The sequence below is a fragment of the Acanthopagrus latus genome, chromosome 13 (genome assembly GCF_904848185.1).
Source record: "Acanthopagrus latus isolate v.2019 chromosome 13, fAcaLat1.1, whole genome shotgun sequence".
Taxonomy (NCBI): Eukaryota; Metazoa; Chordata; class Actinopteri; order Spariformes; family Sparidae; genus Acanthopagrus; species Acanthopagrus latus.
Window position 1 is genome coordinate 8,536,034 of NC_051051.1, and position 23,516 is coordinate 8,559,549.

At 42.5% G+C, this 23,516-nt stretch overlaps 1 protein-coding gene across 4 annotated transcripts in view; it reads left to right on the top strand.

Moving 5' to 3' along the window:
• Positions 1 to 21,997, top strand: part of LOC119030690 (GDNF family receptor alpha-4-like) — a 28,366-nt gene extending 6,369 nt beyond the window's left edge. For all 4 annotated transcript variants that reach the window (XM_037118464.1, XM_037118462.1, XM_037118463.1 and 1 more), the window contains 7 exons: positions 7,821 to 8,087; positions 8,212 to 8,304; positions 8,404 to 8,773; positions 10,811 to 10,920; positions 12,394 to 12,528; positions 16,016 to 16,152; positions 19,026 to 21,997. In XM_037118464.1, the coding sequence (XP_036974359.1) occupies positions 7,821 to 8,087; positions 8,212 to 8,304; positions 8,404 to 8,773; positions 10,811 to 10,920; positions 12,394 to 12,528; positions 16,016 to 16,152; positions 19,026 to 19,235 (1,322 nt within the window). In that variant the 3' untranslated portion in view covers positions 19,236 to 21,997. The remainder of the gene's footprint in view (positions 1 to 7,820; positions 8,088 to 8,211; positions 8,305 to 8,403; positions 8,774 to 10,810; positions 10,921 to 12,393; positions 12,529 to 16,015; positions 16,153 to 19,025) is intronic.
• Positions 21,998 to 23,516: the final 1,519 nt, after the last annotated feature.

The following is a 23,516-nucleotide window of genomic DNA, read 5'->3' on the forward strand; positions in this document are numbered from 1 at the left end:
AGAAAGAGGCAAAGCAAGATGCCACAGAAATAGAAAGGAGTTGTGTAAGTATGGTGACGTAGAACCATTAACTAAGATTTTTCCATGAACAGACAATATTCACTCGGTGACCATTTTCCTCGGACGTCACACTCGGAGTGCAAATGTCCTGTTGCTTGTGTCCCAGGTTAGGAGTCATATAAATGCAGGGAATCTCACAAATCGTTGTTATTTCACCACTTTCTAATCGAATACCAACTGAAAAGACAATGGATATTAAAAATTCTGGAGCGACCTGCGGCATATCACAAGGTAAATCAACATATATTGATCACGCATTAGCTTATGCCAGCATTCAACAAAGTCTTAGCGGGATCAAATATGTTACAAATATGCTACAAATATGCTTACCTTATGAAATGTCCCTGCTTCTAAAAAAATTCAGTGCTTTTTGGAACCAGCCGTTGTTTCTAACAACCTGTGTGTTATGTGCTCAAATATGATTCCATCTTAGCTGACGTGTTCCTGTCTCTACTGAATGCTGCAATAATGAGACGTTCACACCTCGGGTTACCTGTTCCTCACAGGCACTTCCTAAACCTGCACATGACTTCAGCTCTGGAGTTGTCTGTGTGGGTTGTGCACGTAAAAACTGATTACAGCAAATGTAATGCAACTGTGGTGCACTTTTGAGCACCTCAGTCTCACGGAGACTCAGTCTTGTTAGCTTGCACAAATTGCGGAGGAAACTAAGGTGTCATTTGCCCGTGCACGCAAAGTGGTTTCAGGCAATTATGGGATAAAGGTGTGTGAAACTTTTTTTTTTATTTTTTTTACATTTTTTACATTCTCACTGTTTTGGAGAAAAGCTATCAAGGTTCTTTCGATGAGCCGGAGTTGTACGATTCAATTAAATTGCAGCTTTTTGTGAAGACAGGGGTATTGTTAGGGGGATAAAAGAAAATCCAGTTGTTCTGTAAAGTGGAGTTTGTATGGAGGGTGCTTTGTTATCGTGCTGGCCATTGAATGAGACAGAACACTGTGTATTTCTCACAAGCCACATGCTATGTCTGCCATAAGAATGGCCCAAATGTGACCACATAAAGACAGCTGCTGGAGCCACTCATTGAACGATGTGGAGAACACTTGCAGCACGGAGAGATTTCCAAAGTTTTTTGGTTTCTGCTCAAAATGTGGCTTTTTGGCTTTTGACTACTGAAAATGTACTCTGGTCAATTGAAAATCCACGATGCCTAACACATCCCAAAAAAACTGTCATCTGCTTTGAAAAGTATATACAGAAGTAGAGAGTCACTGGTAGTTCATGCAGTAAGGAGATGAGCTCAGTTTTATAACAGAACTTATTGCTTTTCCTTAAAAAGCACTGCTTCGCTCGACTGAGGTAGCCCAGGGCGGTGCTTCTAATTTTCCTCATACAAAAGAGAATATGTGCAAACTTTTACGTTTAAATGTTTAATGTAAGTAGAAAGTTCAATGTTAGAAAGACGATGAGCTGATTGGCGGAAAGTGTGGGAAAATGGGGAAATTCAGAGCTCAGCAGAATAAGCTCGATATAAGCTCGATAATGGGCCTCACGAGTGTTAAAGCAGCGTCGATTAACCAGATGTGTTCTGGTGTGTCCTCTGGAAACACCTCCATCCAGCACAGGAGAGGACAAGAGCCCTGCTGATCTGAGAGTGCTGTCCAGGCAGTCTCCAGTCAGCTGATACGGCCACTTAGCTCCACGGCTAACTGAGCTGCTCGCAAATGGCAGCAAGTTACTGCAGCCAAAGAAAGCAACAGTAAAGATGATAATGAGCACTGAGCAGCAGTGATACAAATAACACCTTTAAGATGCTGCATTATGGCACATTATAGAACATGTTGCACAGTCCTGGCAAATATTAAACACAGTCCATAGTAGGAAAAAAATATAAAAATAAAATGTTAGTTCAAATACAAAAATCAGTAGAAACCAGGATTTAGCACAAACAGTCAGAAACTGAAATGTCTTTATAAGCAGTGCAGGGAACGTTTTAAATCAAACTTCACTGTGTGAAATAAAGGGGTATTCATTTTTGGAATGAGCTGAGGTCAGCCACCGTTTTGTTTTTGTTTATTTTTAGGCTTGGACCTAATCTACTCGTCTGTAATGTTTATAAAGACCTCCCTTGCATGTGCCATCTGCTCCGTCCGTTATTAATAAATATATTTATTTTGAATGTAGTTGCTTAAATCAAAATGAGAATAGGCATTCTGGCAGGAAAAATCATTATTTAAGCATAAGAAGATGTGCTCTATTGTCCCGCCGCTGACTTTCTCTGGTTTATTGTTCCCACGTTTTCCACGGTTGTTTCTTAAGGTCAGTTAGTGAGTTTATTCAGGCATTAACTATCCATTAACTTCACAGTTTACTGTGGATATCCATATATTTAGGGAACATTATATTATTATACATTTACACCAATCAGGATGAGAGTTTATCCAGTAAAGCTTAAATGTTTTGATTATGGGATTAACAACATTAACATTTGTACCATTTGCATCCCTTATTGCATAGTAAAGACAGACTGTTAGCAGGTGATGCCAAGTTACGAAGCTTCATATTTTAACCACAACCACCACCTGTAAAATGTAATGTTGACTCTTTGATCATAAACGTTTGTGAAATGGCGAGGATCCACGTGCAGACACACAGAGGCAGAAAGGTAAAAGAGGAAAAAATCCAGCTTGAATGATAAGAAGTCCAAAACAACAAAACGCAGGCAAAGGAAAGCGCCAAGAAAAACTGCAGACAAACCAGAAGCCAGAACAAAGCAGGGAACACAGAGGACACATGAGGACACATGAGGACACATGAGGACACATGAGGACCGGGGAACAGGCACAGGAGCACAGGAGACACAGGCGAGCTGTCAGAGCATGAGGGGAAAACACTGGCTTAAATACACGGGGACGAATAATGGAACAGGGATGTAACTGAAGTAGGGCAGAGAAACATCTAAAACAGGCAGGGCAGGGGGCCAACAGGACGGGGAAATCACTGGGATAAGGAATACACATTCTAAACACTTAATTCCCATGTAATTACCAACCAATTCTGTATTATTTTACTCTCTTCTCACCCAATACTTCACAGTAATTCCCGGTAAAGACATACTTAAATTTGTCTGACTGATTTTAGTTTTGTTGTTTCTGTAAATGGCGGACTGGTGTTCGAAAAAACCCTGCGGACGCGCCCCCTTGGTGCCCCTATGGTTGATGAAACATGATGACGTGCACTTTCGGGTGTTAGAATGTATTTGAATGATTCACTGATTATCAAGCAAGCCGAACAGCTAGTAGATTTGTTTGTCTAATCTTTTGCTGTTTTTCACGCCTACAAATGAAAGCTACTGATTGACATGCTCCAAGTCATGCCATGCTGTAGCAGGCCTTCAGTGTGTGGGACATTAATCTGCATGTGTTATAACGTAAAATCCACTCAGGGACTTGGTTTGAGAGCAAGTAGTAACAAGTCACAGGAGTCACCATCATCCTCCTCCGGTCACACTTTCACTCCATCTCGTCACCTCGCTGCCGTCTCCCTCTCGAGCCTGTGACTTCCCCTCCGAGAAGTCCCTTCTGTCACGATCCCACAGCACATTTCACATCCGAGTCACACTGTCCCGCCACGCTCTCCTCTCAAGTCAGATTACCGCCTGACAATCTGGACGCTCTGCTGCTCATCCCAAGGAACGGGAGAGAAATCCGCCAATCCTTTCTGCCCCCCCGCCCCTCTCGGTGAACGTCTCTATGTGGTGTGGTGGTTTGTCGTTTATGCCGTCAACCTTCATCGGCTTTGCCTCACAAATTCTATTAATCAGCTCAGTGAGAAATCAATAGGGTGTATTATGGCTCACATATCACAGTGATTCATCTTCGCTTTTCTCTCCTTTTTTCTTCAAACACACACTCACACCAGCGATCCCCCTCCACCTGGACTTTTACTTTAGCATAACGTGAGCGCAGAGCCTCTTTACCGCCATGACGTTAAAGATGTTCAAGTTATTAAAATAATTATGACCTGTCTCACGGCGCTCTTCTGTACTTTATATCGGGCTTTTCCTTATCTGTGCGTGCAAAGAAAAGGCTCTCGGAAAACTTAAATTGCTGATAGTCTCTTGTTATCAATGGTGAGCCTCGGGGAGCAAATACTGGGAAGGAATAATGAATAAACTACCCAAACAGGAGATTATACGAAGCCTGTCTAAACTGCAGCTAAGCATAGTGGAATTCAATACTTTAGTACAATTATCAGGATATCATATGCAGGTAACCATCACCTTTACATACCTCGGGGAGCTGTGGCTGTGTGCATAACTCACTGTGTGTTACCCAGAGTTTTTTTTTCTTCCCGCCTCTCCCTGTGGATTCGCTGCAGTAGCCTTGGCAGGTTTCCTGCAGCGGCGACGAAGCGGAGCCTCTGTTTATGATATGTCTCATGCCAAAGTGAGACGTGGACCTCATGTGGCGCCCCAGATTGCAAAACATGCAGCAGCAGAATTGGATTGCAGCCGCGCTTTGTGCCGCCAGCCAGCAGGAGCTTAATCGAAGTGTGTGACCGATGAAACACAATGCTGTGTGTGTGTGTGTGTGTTTGTGTGTGATGTAAATGTTGATGCACCGAAGCATAAATACACGTGAGATTTAAATAAGTGCAAATATTTGTTAACATTAAGCATTAAGTTCAAACATGAACTGTGAGTCCATTCATTTCTAGCGGCTCAACGTTTTTTAAATGTCTGTCAGTCTGTTCCTTTTGTGCAGCTAAGAAGTGACAGGATACAGCAAATTAACGAGATAAAGCGTGTGTGTGTGTGTGTGTGGGGGGAGTGGGAGCATATTGTCTGCCAGAGCCATTTTTCCTTCTGTAGAATCACTGTGTATAAAATGTAATTTGTGGGGACAATTATGTGTCACATTTGAGAAAATTAATTTCCTGAAATGCTCCATCAGAATGCAATTTTATGAAGAGGCCTTTCTTTCTTTTTTTTCCTTCTCCCTTCCCTCAGGCTGCCTCTGGCCTCTGCGCATTGTGTTTTTCACGGGGCAACAATGATTATTATGAAATGATTTGTAGTTTGTCACTTTCATTCATGGCTGCCAATCAAAACTCTCTTAATGCTTAAAGACCACGGCCCAACACGACTGCTGTTAAACTGAACAGTGTGTTTGTTTGAGAGGAAGTTTGGTCGCTGAGATGCAGCACGTTTGTACTCACCGACTTAATAGGATCAGTCCTTTCCAATACATATACAGCTGATGTAATCCTACAATATATTCAAGCAGCATATTTCGTGGGTGTTCTGATGCATCTCTCAGATGAAAAGTGTTTCGCCTCAGACTGTTTGTTTCGGAGGCCTCGGGGAGGGAAACATCCTCGTGGTGGTGGACATTAGATATGAGCCACTGTCTCACCCAGGATGAGTTTTCTGTCTGGAAGCAAAATTGGAAGCAAAAGTCTATTGGTTTGGTTTGATGGAGGGAAAAAAGAGGCACTGTGCTGAATAAATTGGTTTTGTCTCTGGTGTTGCATGTGGAGACAGTGTCTGACAGCGGTGGAAAGCTTGTTCCAAGTGGAAGAGACCCTGCTGCAAAAGGTTTGGCCCCCAGCTGTCCGTGTGTCCTTTTACAATAACAACAGCAGTGCTTTTGTACAAGACCTCCATGACTACAGTACACGACTGTGAAAATACCAAATATGTCACATGCAAAATGTTCAAGCGCCACACTAGTGATTTTACATCTTTTAGTTCATTTTGTCCTGCATATTTTTACAAAGCTTCCAGTAATTTTGTAAAAGTTTAGAGAAATAAATGCATGTTTGCTAGCTTAAAGATAACTGTTAGTTTGCATTTATATCACAATGGCTATTGTGGCTCAGGAGGTGGAGTGGGTTGTTCAGTAATTGGAAGGTTGCTGGTTCGATTGCCTAGCCCCCCTTGAGCAAGATACCGAACCCCAAATTGCTCCTGATGAGCAGGTTGACATCTTGCATGGAGGCCTCTGCCATCAGCCTGTGAATGTGTGTGTTGTAAAGCACTTTGTGCGATCAGTAGACCAGAAAAAGTGCTATAGAAATGCAAGTCTGTAACTATGGCAAGATAACTCTGCACACAGAGATCCTTTTCACTGTAATCGTTCAGCCATGTTATTATTGTCACATGGGAGAGCGCTATTTTGGAAAATGCCTCCTTGTTGATGGTTCAAGTAATTGCAGGAAGATCCAAGAGGCATCCAAGTCTTAAGAGTTGGCTGAGTAACAGCATCCTTTTTGGTCCAGGACACTCACTAATTCTCTGTTCTCAACACCCCCGTCTGGTCAACTCTTGGGTTATATTTTCAGCCCAAATTTTGAATGCAATGCTGCTCGGCAGCTGACCCTCAAATCTTGGATGCCCAGGTTTTTCTGAGAACCCAAAATCCTCACATTATACAGCAGACTATATAAAGAAATAATGGGTCGAGGCAGCGCCGTAGCTTGATAACATTTCTCTAAATATTTGATAGCATGTGTGGAGCTGACTGATCCAGGAGCACCTTGGCCTGTGGCATGAGAGTTAAACTTGAAGTACATACTTCAAGGGTAACTCCACCGATATTGCAAACTTAAAGGGATATTCCGCCGTAAATTAAATCCATGGTGTAACACACCATGACACAGAGTAAGATGCTCAGAACAGCTCGGTGTCATGATGTGTTAGACCTTAGATTAAATTTACTCCGGAATATCCCTTTACGTGTGTTTACAGGCCTTGTAGAGTACTATTGGACAGGGGAAAACAGTAGTATAAAGACTTTTGTGAAGCTGCATGTAATCTGCATGCATCACGTGCATTTGCTAATTTTAAACTCCTTTTTTAAATTCTAACCTTCTCAGGTGTTTCAAGACTTTGAGTGTCCAACTGGTATTGTAAGGTGCCTTTAAGAAAATCCTCATTTGCTTTTTTTATTTGGGGGATCAATAAGTTAGTTAGTTAATAAGTCCTTACCTGCAGATCTCAAACTGGGTCCTGACTGGGATCCTTTTTAACTCGAAATGAAACAATTTTTGACGAGAGGTCCGCCCTCGTCAAACACTGTTGCGGTGCTTCTTGTTTTATGGTGTTGTAAATGTATTGTATTACAGTTTGTGTTTATATTGTTCTGTCTGTATTTTATTGTATGTACTTATTGTTGAATTTGTGTTTGCCTTTATGTAATTGTTGTTGCGTTTTATGTATTCTAAAAGGCCCATCTGAGGATGGGCATTGCAAATTAGCTTAGGCTATAAACACTGTGGTGTGTGGTAACAATTTGTCCTACATTCTTGTCCATATACACATTAACATTAATTAAATAAATTAATTTCTGGCTCCAAAACGTGATGTGACTGGCAGCTGGAGCATTTCCAAAAGGGCTGTAATGAAAGAATATGGCTCATAATTAAAAGGGCAAAGTTACGCTGTAAGGCTGTGTACATAAAAAAAACAAAACAATTTGGAGCAAAGTCAACTAGTCGTCCCCACGAGAAGATAAAGAATTAATTAGAATCATAGCATAACTCTATAGTGTTGTTAAATTATCCAAGAGACTCCTGTTTTTCTATGAGGAACATTGAGCTTTCGCCCACGTTGCTCCTCTATTACACTCGCGAGCTTTCCATTTAATCTGCCTGCTGTGCTGCAGTGGAGGGTCTGTGGAGTACACTCACTCTGCTCTCTTGTTTTAATTACAGCCCATTTAGCTTAAAGAAAAATACTGGACCATAAACCCGGCTGCGCACACTGGCTGTAATGTTGACAGTGTCTTTCCTCCAGGTAATGTGCCAGTGTCTGCGTCCTTGGACTGTCTGGTGGCGGAGCAGGGCTGCATCCAGGAGCAGTCCTGCATGGTGCTCTATCGCCTGCTGGAGTACTGTGCGGCCGAGGAGGCCGTGTCGCCCCTGGGTGCAGACGCCCGCTTGGAGTGCCTGGAGGCCCAGAACGCCTTGCAGCATTACCGGCCCCTTCAAGTTTGCAAGTGTCAGCGTGGCTCTCGCAGGGAGGAACACTGCCTCAGGGTCTACTGGACTGTGAGGTTTGCAGGTGGGTTTACTGGCATCTGTGTGTCTGGTTGTGTGTATGTGTGTGTGGTGGGGTGGGGAGGGGAGCTTTTTTTGGATTCTTGGCTGCATAGTCCATGTGACCAACCTCTCCACTGTTGTTTTAGCATATGATGAGTATGAAGTGTCTCCATATGAAGAACTGCAGGTGAATCTGGTGAGAAACATTGAGATGTCACGTATGGCCTCCATCATGGCAGGTACTGCTCCCATTCATTCTTAATATTCAAAGATTAGACACCTAAATCACTCTCCTTCACAGTCTTTTATTGCGCTGCTTTCTTCCTGATGATCTCCAGCGACCTCTCTTTCTGTGGACGGTCAAAACCAGTGTCTGAAGGCGGCCCAGGACTGTGGCCTGTATGAGAAATGTGGCTCCCTGCGGTCAGAATATGTGGTGGCCTGCACCAAGCGAGCAACAGTCACTGACAACAGCTGTAACCGCCAGAAATGCCACAAAGCCCTGCGGCGCTTCCTGGAGCGCGTGCCCGAGGAGTACAGCTTCGCTCTGCTCTTCTGTCCCTGCTCTGACACTCTGTGTGGGGAACGCCGGAGGAAAACCATCGTCCCGTCGTGTTCCTACGAGGAGAACGGAAGAGGGGAGGAGAGAGTCGGGAAGCCCAACTGCCTCAGCCTGCAGAACTACTGCTCCAGAGACGAGCTGTGTAGGTAAGACGGCTGTTTGGGTGCAGTGGAACAGTCCATTAACGAGGGTTTCAGCAGAGAGTAACACAGAAATGAAGAAATATAGATTTCACACTTCCTACTACACAGCACCAAGGTTCAAGAAAATGTATTCAGACAACAAAGAATAAGTTTTGACCACCAGCTGTACCTAAAAAAATGTTTTATGGTTATTTATTTATCATTTATTAGGGGTTTTCTCATACAGTCCAGTGTCCATTTAGCTCTTTACAGCCCGTCCTCCTGAATACCCAGTCTGCTCTGATTGGTCAGCGAACATTCACCTGAGCCAACACCATTTTCAACAACAACAGAGAAACTGTGCTAAACACACTAGGCGCAAGGTATAAGCAATGCAAACGTGTGACCTGGTGATGTAGTGTGATGTCACAAAGGCGGGGCTACTGGCGAAGCATTTAAGGAGCAGTGTTACAGTTGTATGGGAGAGAGGAGCTTCTGTTAGCGCAGACTTTGGTCTTTTTAACTTTTAAGGTCTTTTACATGCAAAAGAATATAACTAACGGAAGGAGAGGAACTAACCAGAAATGCATGAAAGTTAAAGTCCTTTAAAATAGTTAGTTTGTCCAACAAATAATCTAAAATCCAAAGATATTCAGTTGACAGTTGTACAAGAAAAAGCAGCAAATTCTCACATTTAAGAAGCTGGAGCAATCCAATGTTTTGCATAGTTGCTTGAAAAATGATTATTCATTTGTTGCAGATTAGTTTTATGTCAGCGGTTGGAGTGATTAATCGCCTAATATTTCAGTTCTGATCTTGTGCTTTAATAGAACGAGTATTCGTGTTAGCGCGCTGCCAATTTGATACACATTCCTGATGACTATGAATATAAATCAGCATTAGCTGCAAACTGTTTCGTGTCCCAGCTTCACCCTTCTACCACCGTTCAATATGTGGCAGTGGTAATGCGTGGGGCAGTAAACTGTGAGGTGATGTCACAATTTAACCCTGCAGGCGTCAAAATGAACGAGAGTCATCTTTGACAGATGGGTCGTCACCTTCTGTGAGCGAGTAAATACATTCAAACAGGTTTGGTCCTGCTACAGGCTATCACTTGGATAAGGCCTCACCCCTGCTCATCAGAGTGATTACAGCTGCTTTTATGAGGCTAATTTTAGTCTGTATGCCCTCTTTGCATATTGTTCACAACTGTAGAGGACTTGCTTGCATCAATTACAGTCCGCCCTGTGTGTTTTAATGGTACAGAGGTTATTAACGATAACAGAGGGGAAAAAAAACATTTAAGAGTTATTTGAGACTGAGAAGGTCACGCGAAATCCCTCCTCTGTAGTATTAATAACAGATTTAAGACAGGAACAGAGAGGAGAGTTAACTTCAGGTGACAGGAGCTTCTCCTGTTTCACACGCTGCCGCCAAGGGTTTCCTCTGAAACGGTGGGAAAAGCACAGAAAACACTCGTCAGTTTCAGCTCGAGCCTCACAGTATTATAGATCTGCTTTAAATATTTCAGGATGGGATTTGGCTACGAGTGACAGGATTGGGTGCGCATTTTTAATAAAAATAAATGTGAACTTCAGGCTTTTTAAAATCTACAGCTTGTAAGAGCTTATCTGTCACCTTCAGCGAGAACGAGAAATTAATCCTCTCCCTCAATACTGATTATTGTTAACAATTGTTTGACTTTTTAGTGTTCTTCGTACTGTGGAAGAACGCTTTTTGATTAGGTTTCCATTGAGCTGTGAGAGTCAATAGGTTTGCTACTGAAAATCCTCGCGCTGTACCACAACAACACATGATTTTTAAAGCAACGTATAGTTTAAGATCGAGTCCGCAGCTACAGCATCCTCTTGTTGTGGTTTGATCGCTTACACAGTATTGTAGTTTGTGCTGTTTTTGTTTTAGCTCAATCCCAAATCCCTGTGTGAAATAGTCAAAAACGCTAGAGAATGCACACTCTGTTTCTCTGTGCTGACACATGAACATGTTTCTGTATTTGTGTGTGTGTGTGTGTGTGTGTATTTGTGTGTGTCTGCACTTCAGATCCAGGCTCGCTGATTTCCAACACAACTGCCAGCCCTCCCCTCTGTCCGCCTCCGGCTGTATACGAGAGAGCAGAGCCATGTGCCTGAAGGCCTACGCTGGACTCATAGGTGAGACGGGAAGAACAGAAATGAAAGAGGTAGAAGGAGCTGGAAGGAGGAGCAGTGCAGGATCCAAAACACTTTGAGTGTAAATGCTAATTTCGACATGTGTTTCTTATCCTGTCCACGCAGCCCACAGCAGCATCCCTTGTAGATAAACACCAAAAAAAAAGGTTTAATGGATCCACTTTACCTCCTACATGATGAATCTTGTTAAGAAAAAAACCTTTTATATTGCCTTTTACATATATATGTACTCTGAAAGTTCGTAGATGAATCCACACAACGGTTTAAAACCCGCCGGCTCTGCTATCAGCACTGACGTGTCCTCAAAGGTATAAGCGCGTAAAACAAACCGTTGATTGTCAAATCTCATTCCAGGTCATCAAATACCTGGAATAATCAACGTAGAAACACATATGTGTAAATATTAACATGTAAATAATGACAAAAATGATCTACCCGCAAAGTGAACTTGGCTCTAACAGACAGAGGGCTGCTCGGAGAGCGACGGGGATGACATTTTTTTTTGGGTTAACGTGAAAGTTAGCGTCGCCCTGGTTCCCTTTGATAAAGGCTGAAGGATCTTTCAATTGGATTTTGGATTATTGCAGAAAATCACCCGTGCGTTTATGATACTTAGACGCTTTCTTCAGCATGATAATCTTCATCTTGTGAAAATGCAAGCGCTACAAGTGAAAAGCTAACATTTAGATACAAATGAGCCACATCACGGTCGCATGACTTCAGTATCACAACCATTAAGCCTCTCACTACACTATACTGAACACATGTGACTATGACCAATCAATCCACAAGTTGTAAAGTTAGCGTTGGAACAGTTTGCAACCAGATTTTATATTGTGGAACAAAATGTGAAAATCTCCTCAGCCTGTTTCAACCACACGCCTTATTTCAAGCATTTAACTGGAAAAAACTACCGGTACTCAAAAAGTTTAAGACGAGGGAACTGGAAGTGTAAAAGTGCTAACTGATTCCCGGGTTTAAGAACTCATTCCTGCGGCACTCTATTAACTCGTTCTTTGAAATCATCAGGCTGTGTTCGGCGGCGATGTTCGGCCCACATCGTTTCCATTTTGCCGCACTAAAAAAACTCTACGGGCGCTCATGAAAAGCCGGCCGCCTAAAAGCTGCTGCTCTGGGGATTCAGTCAACATCACTTGATTTAAAAATTACATTTCCAGCAGCTCTACAGAGTGATCCAGGTGTTATTATTTCCTTTTGTCTCCCATGCTGTGTTTTTCAAAAAGTAATTTTGTGTACCTGCAATTATCAACATCGAGAGCTGGAACGCTGGTGACACGGGATCTCCGGGGGGCTAATAACGTTCGGGCAGAAAGCATTTTACTTTCTATAGAGGAGTGTGCTGCAAATGAAAACCCTCCGTCTGAGGGAAATATTGCTTTTAAAGCTTGTAAAGTTGCACCTCCGATGTGACTTCTGTCTTCTTCTTGTAATTAGGGACCATCATGACTCCCAACTACGTGAGCAACAGCAGCACAGAGGTGTCCCAGTGGTGCGTGTGTGACGGCAGCGGGAACGATTGGCAGGGCTGTCAGCGCATCCTGCACATGTTCAGCAGCAACATATGTCTGCGTGAGTCAAATGTCATGAGAGTACAGCACAAAACACCTCCAGTGGCTGCATGAACACAGTTGAGTTGTAACATAACAAGGAGTTTCCTGCATGAAATATCAGCATCTTTTCAGGATAGAAGGTAAAGTTCTGATCTGTCTGGATTGTCAAACTAAAACAAAGTTTATGGTACATATAGTGCTGTGTGTGTCTAAAGTGCAATGAAACTTTACCATTTGATTAAATGATGGAGTCAGATATTGGCAATGTCAACCCGCAGGTGTGACCTAGTGTTTGTATAGAAAGATGGACGACACGACAGCTCCCTTAAAGTGAAGCCAAAAACATCTCGCTCCCTGGAGGCTGGCTGCTGTTTATCTAATAATATCCCACCCCCTTCTGTTAGCAGATGGGAAATGGGCCAAACTAAAAACTCAAAGTGCACGCCAAATAATTATTTTTTCTCCAAAAGTCATTTCCAGAAGTTCTCTTCACGCTGCTGCAAAGTGTTCATTTTTTTCTGCTCAGTTTGGTTTGGATTAGTTATTTGATGCTGTATAAAGAGTGTGTGATGTCTTGATTGACAGCTGCAGCTCCACTGCATGATTCAGTCGCGCCCAGCCTCCAACTCCAAGTGACATCAGCGCAAGTTCGCAGTGCCAGGATCCTGGATAGCATTTTTTTTTTTTTTTCCACAAGGGGAAGAAGGGGAGACACATCATCCATCTCTGTATACGGTCATGGGTGTGACCAAATGACAAACCTGATCAATATTACTCCATAGGTAATTGGATGATTGCACATGAAGAAGTGTCTTCAATCGTGGGAATAAGATGACATATTGAAAAAAACAAAAACAGTCCAGTAGCATTAAGCAATTTCAACAAATTGCCCACAGGCAACTGGGAGAGTCATTTTTCACGTCATGTTACAATCTGCTCTCATTTGGCCAATTAAAAAGTGATTAACACATGTAAACTACAAGTTGTTACATTGAGCTCCTCTAAGTGTTTTTCTCACATGGATGTAGCTCATGTCAGTTTTACTCAGGACCTGTAAAATTATTCTAACTTCATGAGTATATTTATGTAAATGTACTGAACCTTTTCCTGTATGTTTATCGACATTCACACTTCAGGTTTATGTTTTTGGTGTATGTCAGTAATTAAGGCGATAGTCGTTAGCCTTTCTGGTATTGAGACAAGTTCTAAAGAATTTTTAAATAGATGCAGTCTGTTATTTTAAGTGGCAAACGTCTCAAAACTTCGGACAATGTGAATTCTGACTTTTACAGATTTGTTTGCAACAGCTGTCCGTGCTCAAATAGGAAGATAATGTCACAGGAAACGCTTCCTAATAGCTGTCAAACCTGAGTATAATCTAAATTGATCTTCTAACTGAGCATTTTAGAAAGTGCATTAATACAGAATTTAGATGAGGAGGGTCGTAATTGGTGGTTGAGAGGGGCAAACCACCGAACCGTAATGTTTTCTCATAGATAAATAATGAAATAAATGTCGAGAGACATTCACATTCTCCCCTGAGTCTGGTTGGCTGCCAAATGTGAATGTGATTTCCAAGTTCTGTGCAGTCGATGAAATCCTCTCTCCAAATATGATAAACATAAAGCGGCCTCTTGCTGAAGTGTTGCCAAACCAGCAAAGGTCAAAAACACACACACAAAAAAATATCCCTCAAGAAGTGTTTCAACTCGAGGCCAGTCAGGTTGTATAAATGAAATAAGCATGTATGTAGTGTCGACCAGCTAATCACCCCGCAGATGTTGATTTTAAACAGCACTCTATGTTCACATTTCTTACACTTCATTATTTCTCTCAGTCATCCAAAAAATAGTCTTGAATGTTAATAGGGGGAAAAATGAATTGGGACTTCAGAGTAATGCAAATTAAAGACAGAAGAACAAAGGGAGCATAGCCATCGCTCGAGGTAACTCAATTAATATTTATTTTCCACATCCCTCCCTTTAGCCAGAGTTAGATAAGCTGCAACTACAAGCACGACTGACCATTTTTGAAGTGAAGTTTCACCAAACTCTTTTGAGCCAGAAACAGTGTACAGGTCTAAGGTTAAAACATGACTCTGCAACAAGACTCTATAACAATGCAAGCAGCTCCGTGAGGCAGTGGCGGTGCTTCGGGCCACATGGTAACATGCTCATAACAAGACTTTAGGAACCGTGCTGAGCTCTGAAGTGATCTTAGTGCGTTGCTGCACTGGTTATCTCTACTTGCAGTAGCATCACACACACTAGCCTGAAAAAAACAATTTTCCCTTAGCTTCCACAGTCAAGGGAAGAAGACAGGCTATAAAACAGTCACAAAATTATTCTTTTAATTTTTAGAATGAGACGATTTGGAGAGTCATAATTATAATATTCTATCTGAGTCATGTGTGCTGGGAGCTAACAGGAATCAACCTGCTTGAGTGGAGAATGACTATAGTTAGTTATCTGAGTGCTTTTTCACCTTAACTTGTTTTTTTTTCTTTTGCATAGTGTCTTTAACACTTTTGATCATTTAGATAATCATGTGGGTGTTTTTAAATTAACTTGCACATAATAGCAGAACCAATCAGACATGTCTCTGATTTGTGATTTAAATCAATTTTCCAGCAGTGAGGTTGGAGCTTTCCTGCTTGCTCTCACAAGACACTTTACGTTCTGGAAGCACCTCCAACAACAGTGTAAAAATGAGCCAAGGTGACGGTATTCTTGAGTATTCTAAGAAAGTTATGGATGAAAAAACACTGAGATATAAAGTTTAACTGGAGAGTTGGCACCCGAAGCAAAAGGAAGCAGTGATCCGAAATACCCTCAGGGGTTTTTTGTCTTAGTGTTCACCCGGTGAGCAACTTTCAAAGAAACGAAAGAGAAGTAAGATAATAACACTGTTACATATTACATCTTCATAATGACAAGGATGACATGCTGATGTTTAGCAGGTATAATGTTTACCATGGTGATCTTTTAGTTTTAGTTTAGCATGTTTGCACGCTAATATTTACTTATGAGCAAATAAACAAAAAGAAACTACAATGATTAGTTTTGCAGCTATCAAATTTAAAAACAGTATTATTGGACATTAATGGCAAGAGATGAAAAGTCACCTATTCACCAGTAGTTATAACATTTCATCCGCACAGGGACATGGATGTGTGAACCAAATTGATCGGCAATCCATCCAATAGTCAGATGGATACATCAGTCTGTACCAAAGTGTTGGACAATATTGCCACTTGTGGCTTAGAAATGTTTGATATTTGAATTTTATCTAACAGGGGCGATGCAGTTTAACGTAGTTCCAATACAAAGAATGTCAAGTTTTTTTTTTTCTCACCAGCACATTTAAATGTATTTTGCCCAGTCATTCACAGTATTTACAGAGTTGGTTGCTCATAAAAGCTCATAAAAGTCAGTATTTTGGCCATGCTTCAAGGATGAATAACGATGTAAACCTAATGAAGACGGCCCCTGCTGGTTCTGTTTCAGGCAATGCCATCAGCTCCATGGGAATCTCTGTGCCTCCTCCTGTGGAAAACACACCCGTGCCAGCTTCTCAGCCCTCCCCACGTATCTACCAGGAGAGGGTCCACGTCAGCGTCAACACTCTTCCCGAATTCAACAGTGTAAGCGCGCTCTGCTTTTTCACTGTCTCACCATATGCTAGTGTTGGACTCTTGCTACAAGCTGAATGGAGGAAGTTGTTGACTGTGAATCAGATCGTAACACCTCAGTATCACCAGGGACTGTAGCAGCTCCGTCCTCTACCCCTACCTCTCATCCGGCGGAGGATTAGCCGTAGGTGTTTGCAGCATTAGACTAAACCCTTACTGTTAATATTCATGTATGCACACCCATCCGCCCCATATTCCCCGTTTTCTGACCATTTTAATCCTCATTCCACATATCCTATCCTCCTTTCCCACAATCCTTCACAGTGGGGAAACCTGCCACTGGTGGGGCTGCATATTGTACCTCCAGATATACAGTTTATTTAAAGATGATTTGAGTTGTTCTGAAGTTGAGATGATGCATCCTTATTCCATTAACAAAGTGAAAGTTTAAAGATTTATAAGACATGGCCATAATTTGAAGCTCCAAAACTGTGGCAGGCAGCACAACCACTGCCTGCTGCTCAGCATACTCTTTGCTGTAGCTATCTTTGGCTGTAGCCACCAGCTGCCATTAGCAAGTAGTTCAGTTACTGTAGCTGTGGAGCTAAGTGGCCCCATCATCTGACGGGAGCCTGCCTGCCCCACAACCTCAGGTCATAGGTGTAGTCAGAGGAGATTATAGTGGCTCTGACCAGGACTATGACTCCAGGACAAGATGTCACAGTAGGTGGGGGGCGAGAGAGAGGTGAAATGCTAGAGAGAGTCGACCAGGGTGTGCTCGGCCACCCTCAGTCAGACCATCCATTACCACGGTCTGAACTTCCTCTGCTATGTGCTGAAAACACCCACCTGAATCTCAGCACCAACTCCAGCCTGCAGTTTTTTTGGGGACGGAGCTTTTAGTGTAGCAGCCTCCAGCCGTTGGATCTGTCTCCCAGCAGAGAGCCTCGACGCTGCTTCAGGTGTGACCTTCAAAAGCTCCTTCAAACCCTGCAGGCCCGAGTTCTTACTTAATGGTTCCTTCCTGGCAATCACTGCCACCATTATTTTCTACTCTTTGTGCTATTTATTTTTTTTCCCTTCCAGTGTTGAGTCATTTTGTCCATTGAAAGGCACCATATGGATGCAAGATGTTATTATTATCATTTCTTACTTGTTCTTTTTTGCTTTTTACAGTATGGTACATCGGAAACATTTCATTGGGGAGTGATTGATGAAAATGATTTGTCTTTGTACATTTTGGGGTCAGTGTTTCCACTTAATTGTTTTGTATTTATTTCTGCAGCCAGATATTCTAAAAAGTTGGTGGAAGGATACCCATAGAAATGAGGGAAAATTCATGAATAAAGAGATTGGAATACAGAATTAGGATGTAAATTATAGTGAAGACATCTTTATGCAGTTTCAACATCTCATAAACTACAAGTTGTGTCTGTATTTATTTTCATGGTGGGTGTAATGTCACATTTTGGGTAAAATGTCATATTTCCAATCAATAAATCAATCAAGCAATCAAACCTTTCATGCAGGTTAGTGCAGTTCAAAGACATTAACAGATGACTGACGAGCCAGTAACAAGACAGGACATGTGTAGGCACTCAGTACTCACGGGTGAGTCCACGTCCATTTTTGAACTTGGCCCTCATTTTGATCTGGAGTGCACACCTGTGATGTTTCGTGACTGTATCACCCACCCGGCAGCACAACAGCACGGTTGTGATGATATCACGTTGACAAGATCCGTCCACGGACCGACCAGAGGACATAAAACACCTGGCAAAGTAGTCAATGCTGCTTCCGTGTTACAATAGGTGTCTCCAGGACACACACACACACACACACACACACACATACACATACACACACACACACACCCACAAGGTGAAAACGTTGGCAGCTGACGACACTGTCATGGCTGGTAAAAAAGAAAACAAAAAATAATGATGACAATGAAAAACAATACATCAAAATGTTTCAGTGGGACAAGTCTCACAGTCCAGATTTGCACATTTGAAAAAAGTTTGTATTGTTCCTGTCACAATTCACCACTCAAATAAACAGAGGTGAAGTCTGTGTACAGCTGCAGACAGCAGCTGGTGGAGAGCAGTCAGAGTGTTTACCTGTTTGCAGTATAGCCTCCCCCACAGCTGCCAGTGTGACTTCATGCTGAGTCTGTTTTAAAGTGCGTGTGTGTGTGTGGAGGGACACAGATCAGATGGCAAAGGCCACTTCTGTTCGATGCACACTGGAAGTGTCTTTACACTGTGTGTTTTATTTGTATTCCTATTGGCGGCGAACCTCATCCCACACTCGTCCTGTCTTATCTCAGGGGGACAGATTGGTTGCGAGCCAAGTAATGTTGATCTAGATCTGGGACTTCTGCCAATACTGTTATTGTTATGGTTATTATGTGGTTCTTGTTTTCGTGGCCACAATGATACATGATTGCTTTTCATTCATACCTCCAAGTCAGGATAATTTAAAAAAAAACTGAAGTAAGGCATCAACAGACTGCCCTTGTGCTGATAATAACGTTTTATTAGCATTATAAAGACTTCATGCTTCCATTCTCAGGGTGCATCCCCTCTTTTAACAAGGATGAACAGTATATAATTAAGAATCAAATGCTTCTGTTTCAGACACAATGAAACAAACACCTTAAAAAAATACTTTGAAAAGCTGTTAAACTGTTACAGCATGTCTTAATATAACAGTTTAGCCTCCTGGTTGTTTCCTCCCCGCAGCTTATATCTTCATGCGCTTTCAAATTCTGTTGACTGTTTTGGCCTATTTTTCCCCTGACGTTTACATACCGAACTTCCCTCCACGCTCCACCTCTTCTGTTAATTGGAAGAATCACTCTTTCCTTGCCTTTTTTTTTGCAGATGGAAGACAGCGAGCAAGAGGAGCAGCAGCAGGAGGAGGAGGGGAGCGAGGAATTCAATGTCATCCCGCCGTACTCCGAGAAGGACTCGAACATCGAATCTGGTGCGCGAGGGAGTAAACGGGGCGCAGCTAGCCGAGCGGTACCCGTGTTGCCATTGCTGCTGCTTCTGCCCACGCTCATTGTGGACTGGGAGTGCTGGAGCTTCTGAAGCCTCCATCTCATTCCCCGCTCATATTTTACCCAAATCCATCACAGGGCTCAGAATGAACCACGGAGGACAATTGCGAGGAAGAACCGCTCCGTTTCTCTTTCATTAGTTGTCCTGACTTTATTTCACTATTTCGGTTCCTGCTATCACTGCCTCCTCAAGAGTCAAAGATATCAGACAGTGGTCCCGCAGTATCTGCCATGTCTTTGCCCTCATAAAACCCAGCGAACAACGCGAGCAGATATATAAGTGCATGGGTGAATTTAGAAATGCTGTCTGGGCAAGTACTCGATCTAGAGCCTGCACCACACTCAAAGTACATCCCCTCTTTTAACAAGAAGCACATCGCCCAAGGCCACATCCACTATACACACTCCCAAAAACCATAACCAGTCCACTCCACTGCAACCGGGCCTGAGCACGGCTTTTGATTTCCATTTCATGACTCGTGTCACATCCGTTTTCTCCGTTGCCCCTTCGGCTCTCCCTCTCCCTTCTTCCTACTATGGTTGAGTAAGATAATCCACTTTACAACAAGCTAATAAGAAACTGCACCACACTTAAAGCGCTTAGTACCCCCCACACCCCCCCAAAAAAACACTTTTTAAAAGGGCCTCATTTAGGGGGTCGATAAGACATGAAGCGGCGTGTTGTCGCGTTATATATGAGAGATCTCATGCCTTTTCAACCTTTGCTTCTTCTCACGTTGTGCATCATAAAACAGAGAGCAACAGTCACTCTCTGCGCTGCTTCTTTTTGTTCACACGCCACTTAGTGTTATTGCCAGCAGGCTGAGCAGCTGAGAATTCAACCACGGGCGAAAGTAATGAGATCAAATTCTATTGTAGAAAATGACGAGTAAAGCAACACGAGCAATTATGGCACAATTCAAATTACTCAGTGTGCGGCGAGAGTCTGGAGTAAGGCTCAGCGGAGGAAATAGCCAATTTACTGCTGTCATACCCTCTCACTTTTTTGTCCTCAGGAGGTGTGTTTTTAAGTGCTCCTTCCCCATCATGTGCTTTAGATGTTGTGAGAGCGAGATGCGGAGATAGGGACGGACACAGGAGGCTGTAAAGCCTGCCGGCTGCTCTCATCATTGAGCAGCACACTGAGCCATTCTCTCTGCCTGAAATAGCTTCTGCTGATGTTAATGATTTCCCTTTCTTATGGCTCATTTTCTTATAAAATGACTCAGCTGCAGGGCTGAAGGTAAAGATAAGTACGGTGAAGTTTTTGCAGGGGGAGAGTTTGCAAGAAACCACCCGTCCGAGCTCTGCAACGATACGTTATGGTTATATATTCATTTTTTATTTTGAAAGGAAATGGCATGTAGAAATTGCAGCAACACTATGGCGGGTGACTTCAGGCAGCAGTGCACTGACTTTGCCGTCTTCAAACAGATCAGAGCTGAACATTTCCAGACATATGAAAAAGAAATCTTTCACTTGAGGAGGCAGTATAGCTGTGCCACTTTTCCACCCTCCCCCTCCCCACTGCTGGACTTGTTTACATGATCGTTTATTGACGTGGAGACTGAACTTCTGATAAGGACGCGCAGCATAAAGGCAGAAACGCACTGGAAGCGTGTGAGCTGTGCTTCGACAAAATGCGACGCGCTCCCAACTTCCAACTTTGATTTCTAGAAGTCAAAGTGGGACTTAAATGGATGTTGTAAGGCTAGTGCACCTGTTGCCCACTTCGGGGCAAAATGACATCATGCAGGTTTTTTTGACCACTTTCTTGTTGAGAGTTTAGCCACAGGGTAGCGAAAGAGGTAGGTGAGGAAAAGACCAGTTAACAGAGCTCTGAAGTGTGACTGCGAGCTTAGAAGGTGGGGGAGGAAAAAAAAAACATATTTGGACAGAATCTTTGAAATACAAAGTCTGGCTGGACAACCAGCTGGCGTCCGCTTATATATGTGACCCGAAACCAGACGGTGAAAGTGATGCGTTGAGAAAATAAACACGTGCGAGAGCCATTACCCATCACGGCGTCCAGCGTTTACGTGTCAACACCTGCATCCAGTGCGCTCCGGCCTTGATGAATGAATGTGAGTTTACATGTAATTTTCACATTTCAACAGGTTTGTTTATAATTGTAAACTATGTAAAGTAAACATTTTCATTAACGCGGCTTGTACGTTTTTTTTGATGAGTTCAGGGGTTACAAAGAAGAACAAAATATGGCTACACTTTATATTAAGGGTTTCAAGTCATTACGTTAAGTAAAACATGACTCATGATGATTTAATGCAGGATGTGTTGTGAATTCCTGTTGTTGACGTTAAAAAATATGAAGTCACTATTAGTTTATGTGATTAGATCACCAGGTAAGAAAAGTTAAAGGGCAACGCCACCCATTTTATACATTAAAGGGTTTGGGGGTGTTTATATGTCTTAGGGAGTATATGTGTGAATCCTTTTGTGGCTCCAGAGGAAGCTGCATGTGATCTGATAAATTCTGCAGTAAGTCATTTAGTCAGCAAGTAAATGATTTACACCCTTATTATAAAGTGTAACCAAAATGGTTCATCCATATATGAAAATTCCATGAGAAAATCTGTGAATATTCCCCAAGTTAGTTTTTAGATTGTATCTTGATACACTATGTATGTACAGTTTGTTTCCACATGCTTCTTTTAAAAGACATATCAAACATGCCAAATAATTCTGACTGTAACGTGTAATAACTGTGTGATTTTTGTGACATAGCAGGACAAGTGTGCAGCTTTGTTGAAGGAAGAATAAAAGTTGCATTGGAAATTTCCACATCTGACAAAAAGAAAAAAAAAAAGCGCCTTTCAGTGACAAAGAAAATGACTGCTGCGTGTGAACTTCTAGCATTTTTCTTCTCCTGAATACAAGTGGTATAGGAAAAAAAAAGAACAGTGGGTGATGGTGGGATACATGATAAAATATTAATCAAAAGTTGAATGGTTTAGAAAGCGTAAATAAATGATAAGTCGCTGTTTTTATCTGGCTCACAGCCACGTCAGACACACTGAGCCAGGACTCTCGTGTTTATAATTTAACATCTGACTGATGGAGGTGATTACGGGGTCTCGGGGCTTCTACATCCAAAATGACACCACTGGCAGGAACAAGCTACAGTGAAATGATTCTGAGAGAGAAAAAAAGAGGAAGCTGTAATGGAAACTGGCACTGGCTTGCACTTTAATTATAAAAAGAACAGCATGAGGGCTCTGGCCCTTTGTTTTTTTATGTCCAAATTCAGCCAACTGTCTACAAAGTTAAGTTATGCTTTATTAATGCCCCTGAGGAAAAATTAGCCTCTGCATTTTAACCATCCTAAGTATTCATGAGCAGTGGGTGGCCGTAAAACATTCCGAGGCAAAAAACCTAAAAGAACCATATCAGTGGTTTGCATGTTTTACCACAAATGATATACTTAAAATCCCAGCGTAACATATTGTAAACAATGAAGTGTTTGCTGCTGTCAGGAGTAACTTTCCTCTACACTTCCAGACATCGATGGTTTCTTCAATTTCTCTGAGTTACAACCCTTGAGATGTGCTGAAGCTGCGTAGTCCAACACAAGGAACATTTTTTGTTTATGTTACGACCTATTGACCTAAATGTAGTTCGGGCTTTTATTTGGAAAAGGCCTTTTTCTGCACAGACATTTGGACTTTTCGTGCTCGAGACGAAAAGCATAAGTGCTACTGATAACCATAATACCAGGACCTTGAAACATGCAGAGGCAGTGGTTCCCGTCAGGCACTCACCTGGGAGCCGGGTGAAACTTCAGAGCTCAGAGGGTTCTGCCTCCAACAGTTCCTGGCACTCTTCACACGTCCTGTTAAATAAAGCCATGAAAAGGCACATATATCTGTGTAGATTGTGACCAGAGCACTATTTCTTTTCCTGCTTGAAAGAATCAAAGAATGGGCCCAGCCTGCATTGGTCACACGTTTCCTTGCTCTGATTCGCTGCAGGTCGATCCAACTGATTCAAGAGGCAGTTTGGTCTGCGAGCGCTGATAACACCCGCTTCAAGAATCAATTGAAAGGGCCCAGACTCATACACATTGCCATGCTGATTTTTCCTGTGGCGGCCATCAACTTGACAACAAACTTTTTTTAGCACCATTGCTCTATTTCGATTTTATTTTCTACAGACGATGCTTTAAGGTGGGACACTCATCCTTCCTTCCTCACGAAACCATGAAGCCCAGTCGTCCATCATACAGTCTAATTATAATGTGTTGTGGGTCTCTGTTGAGGGCTTAAATATTTCAGTGCAGTGACAAATCTCTCCA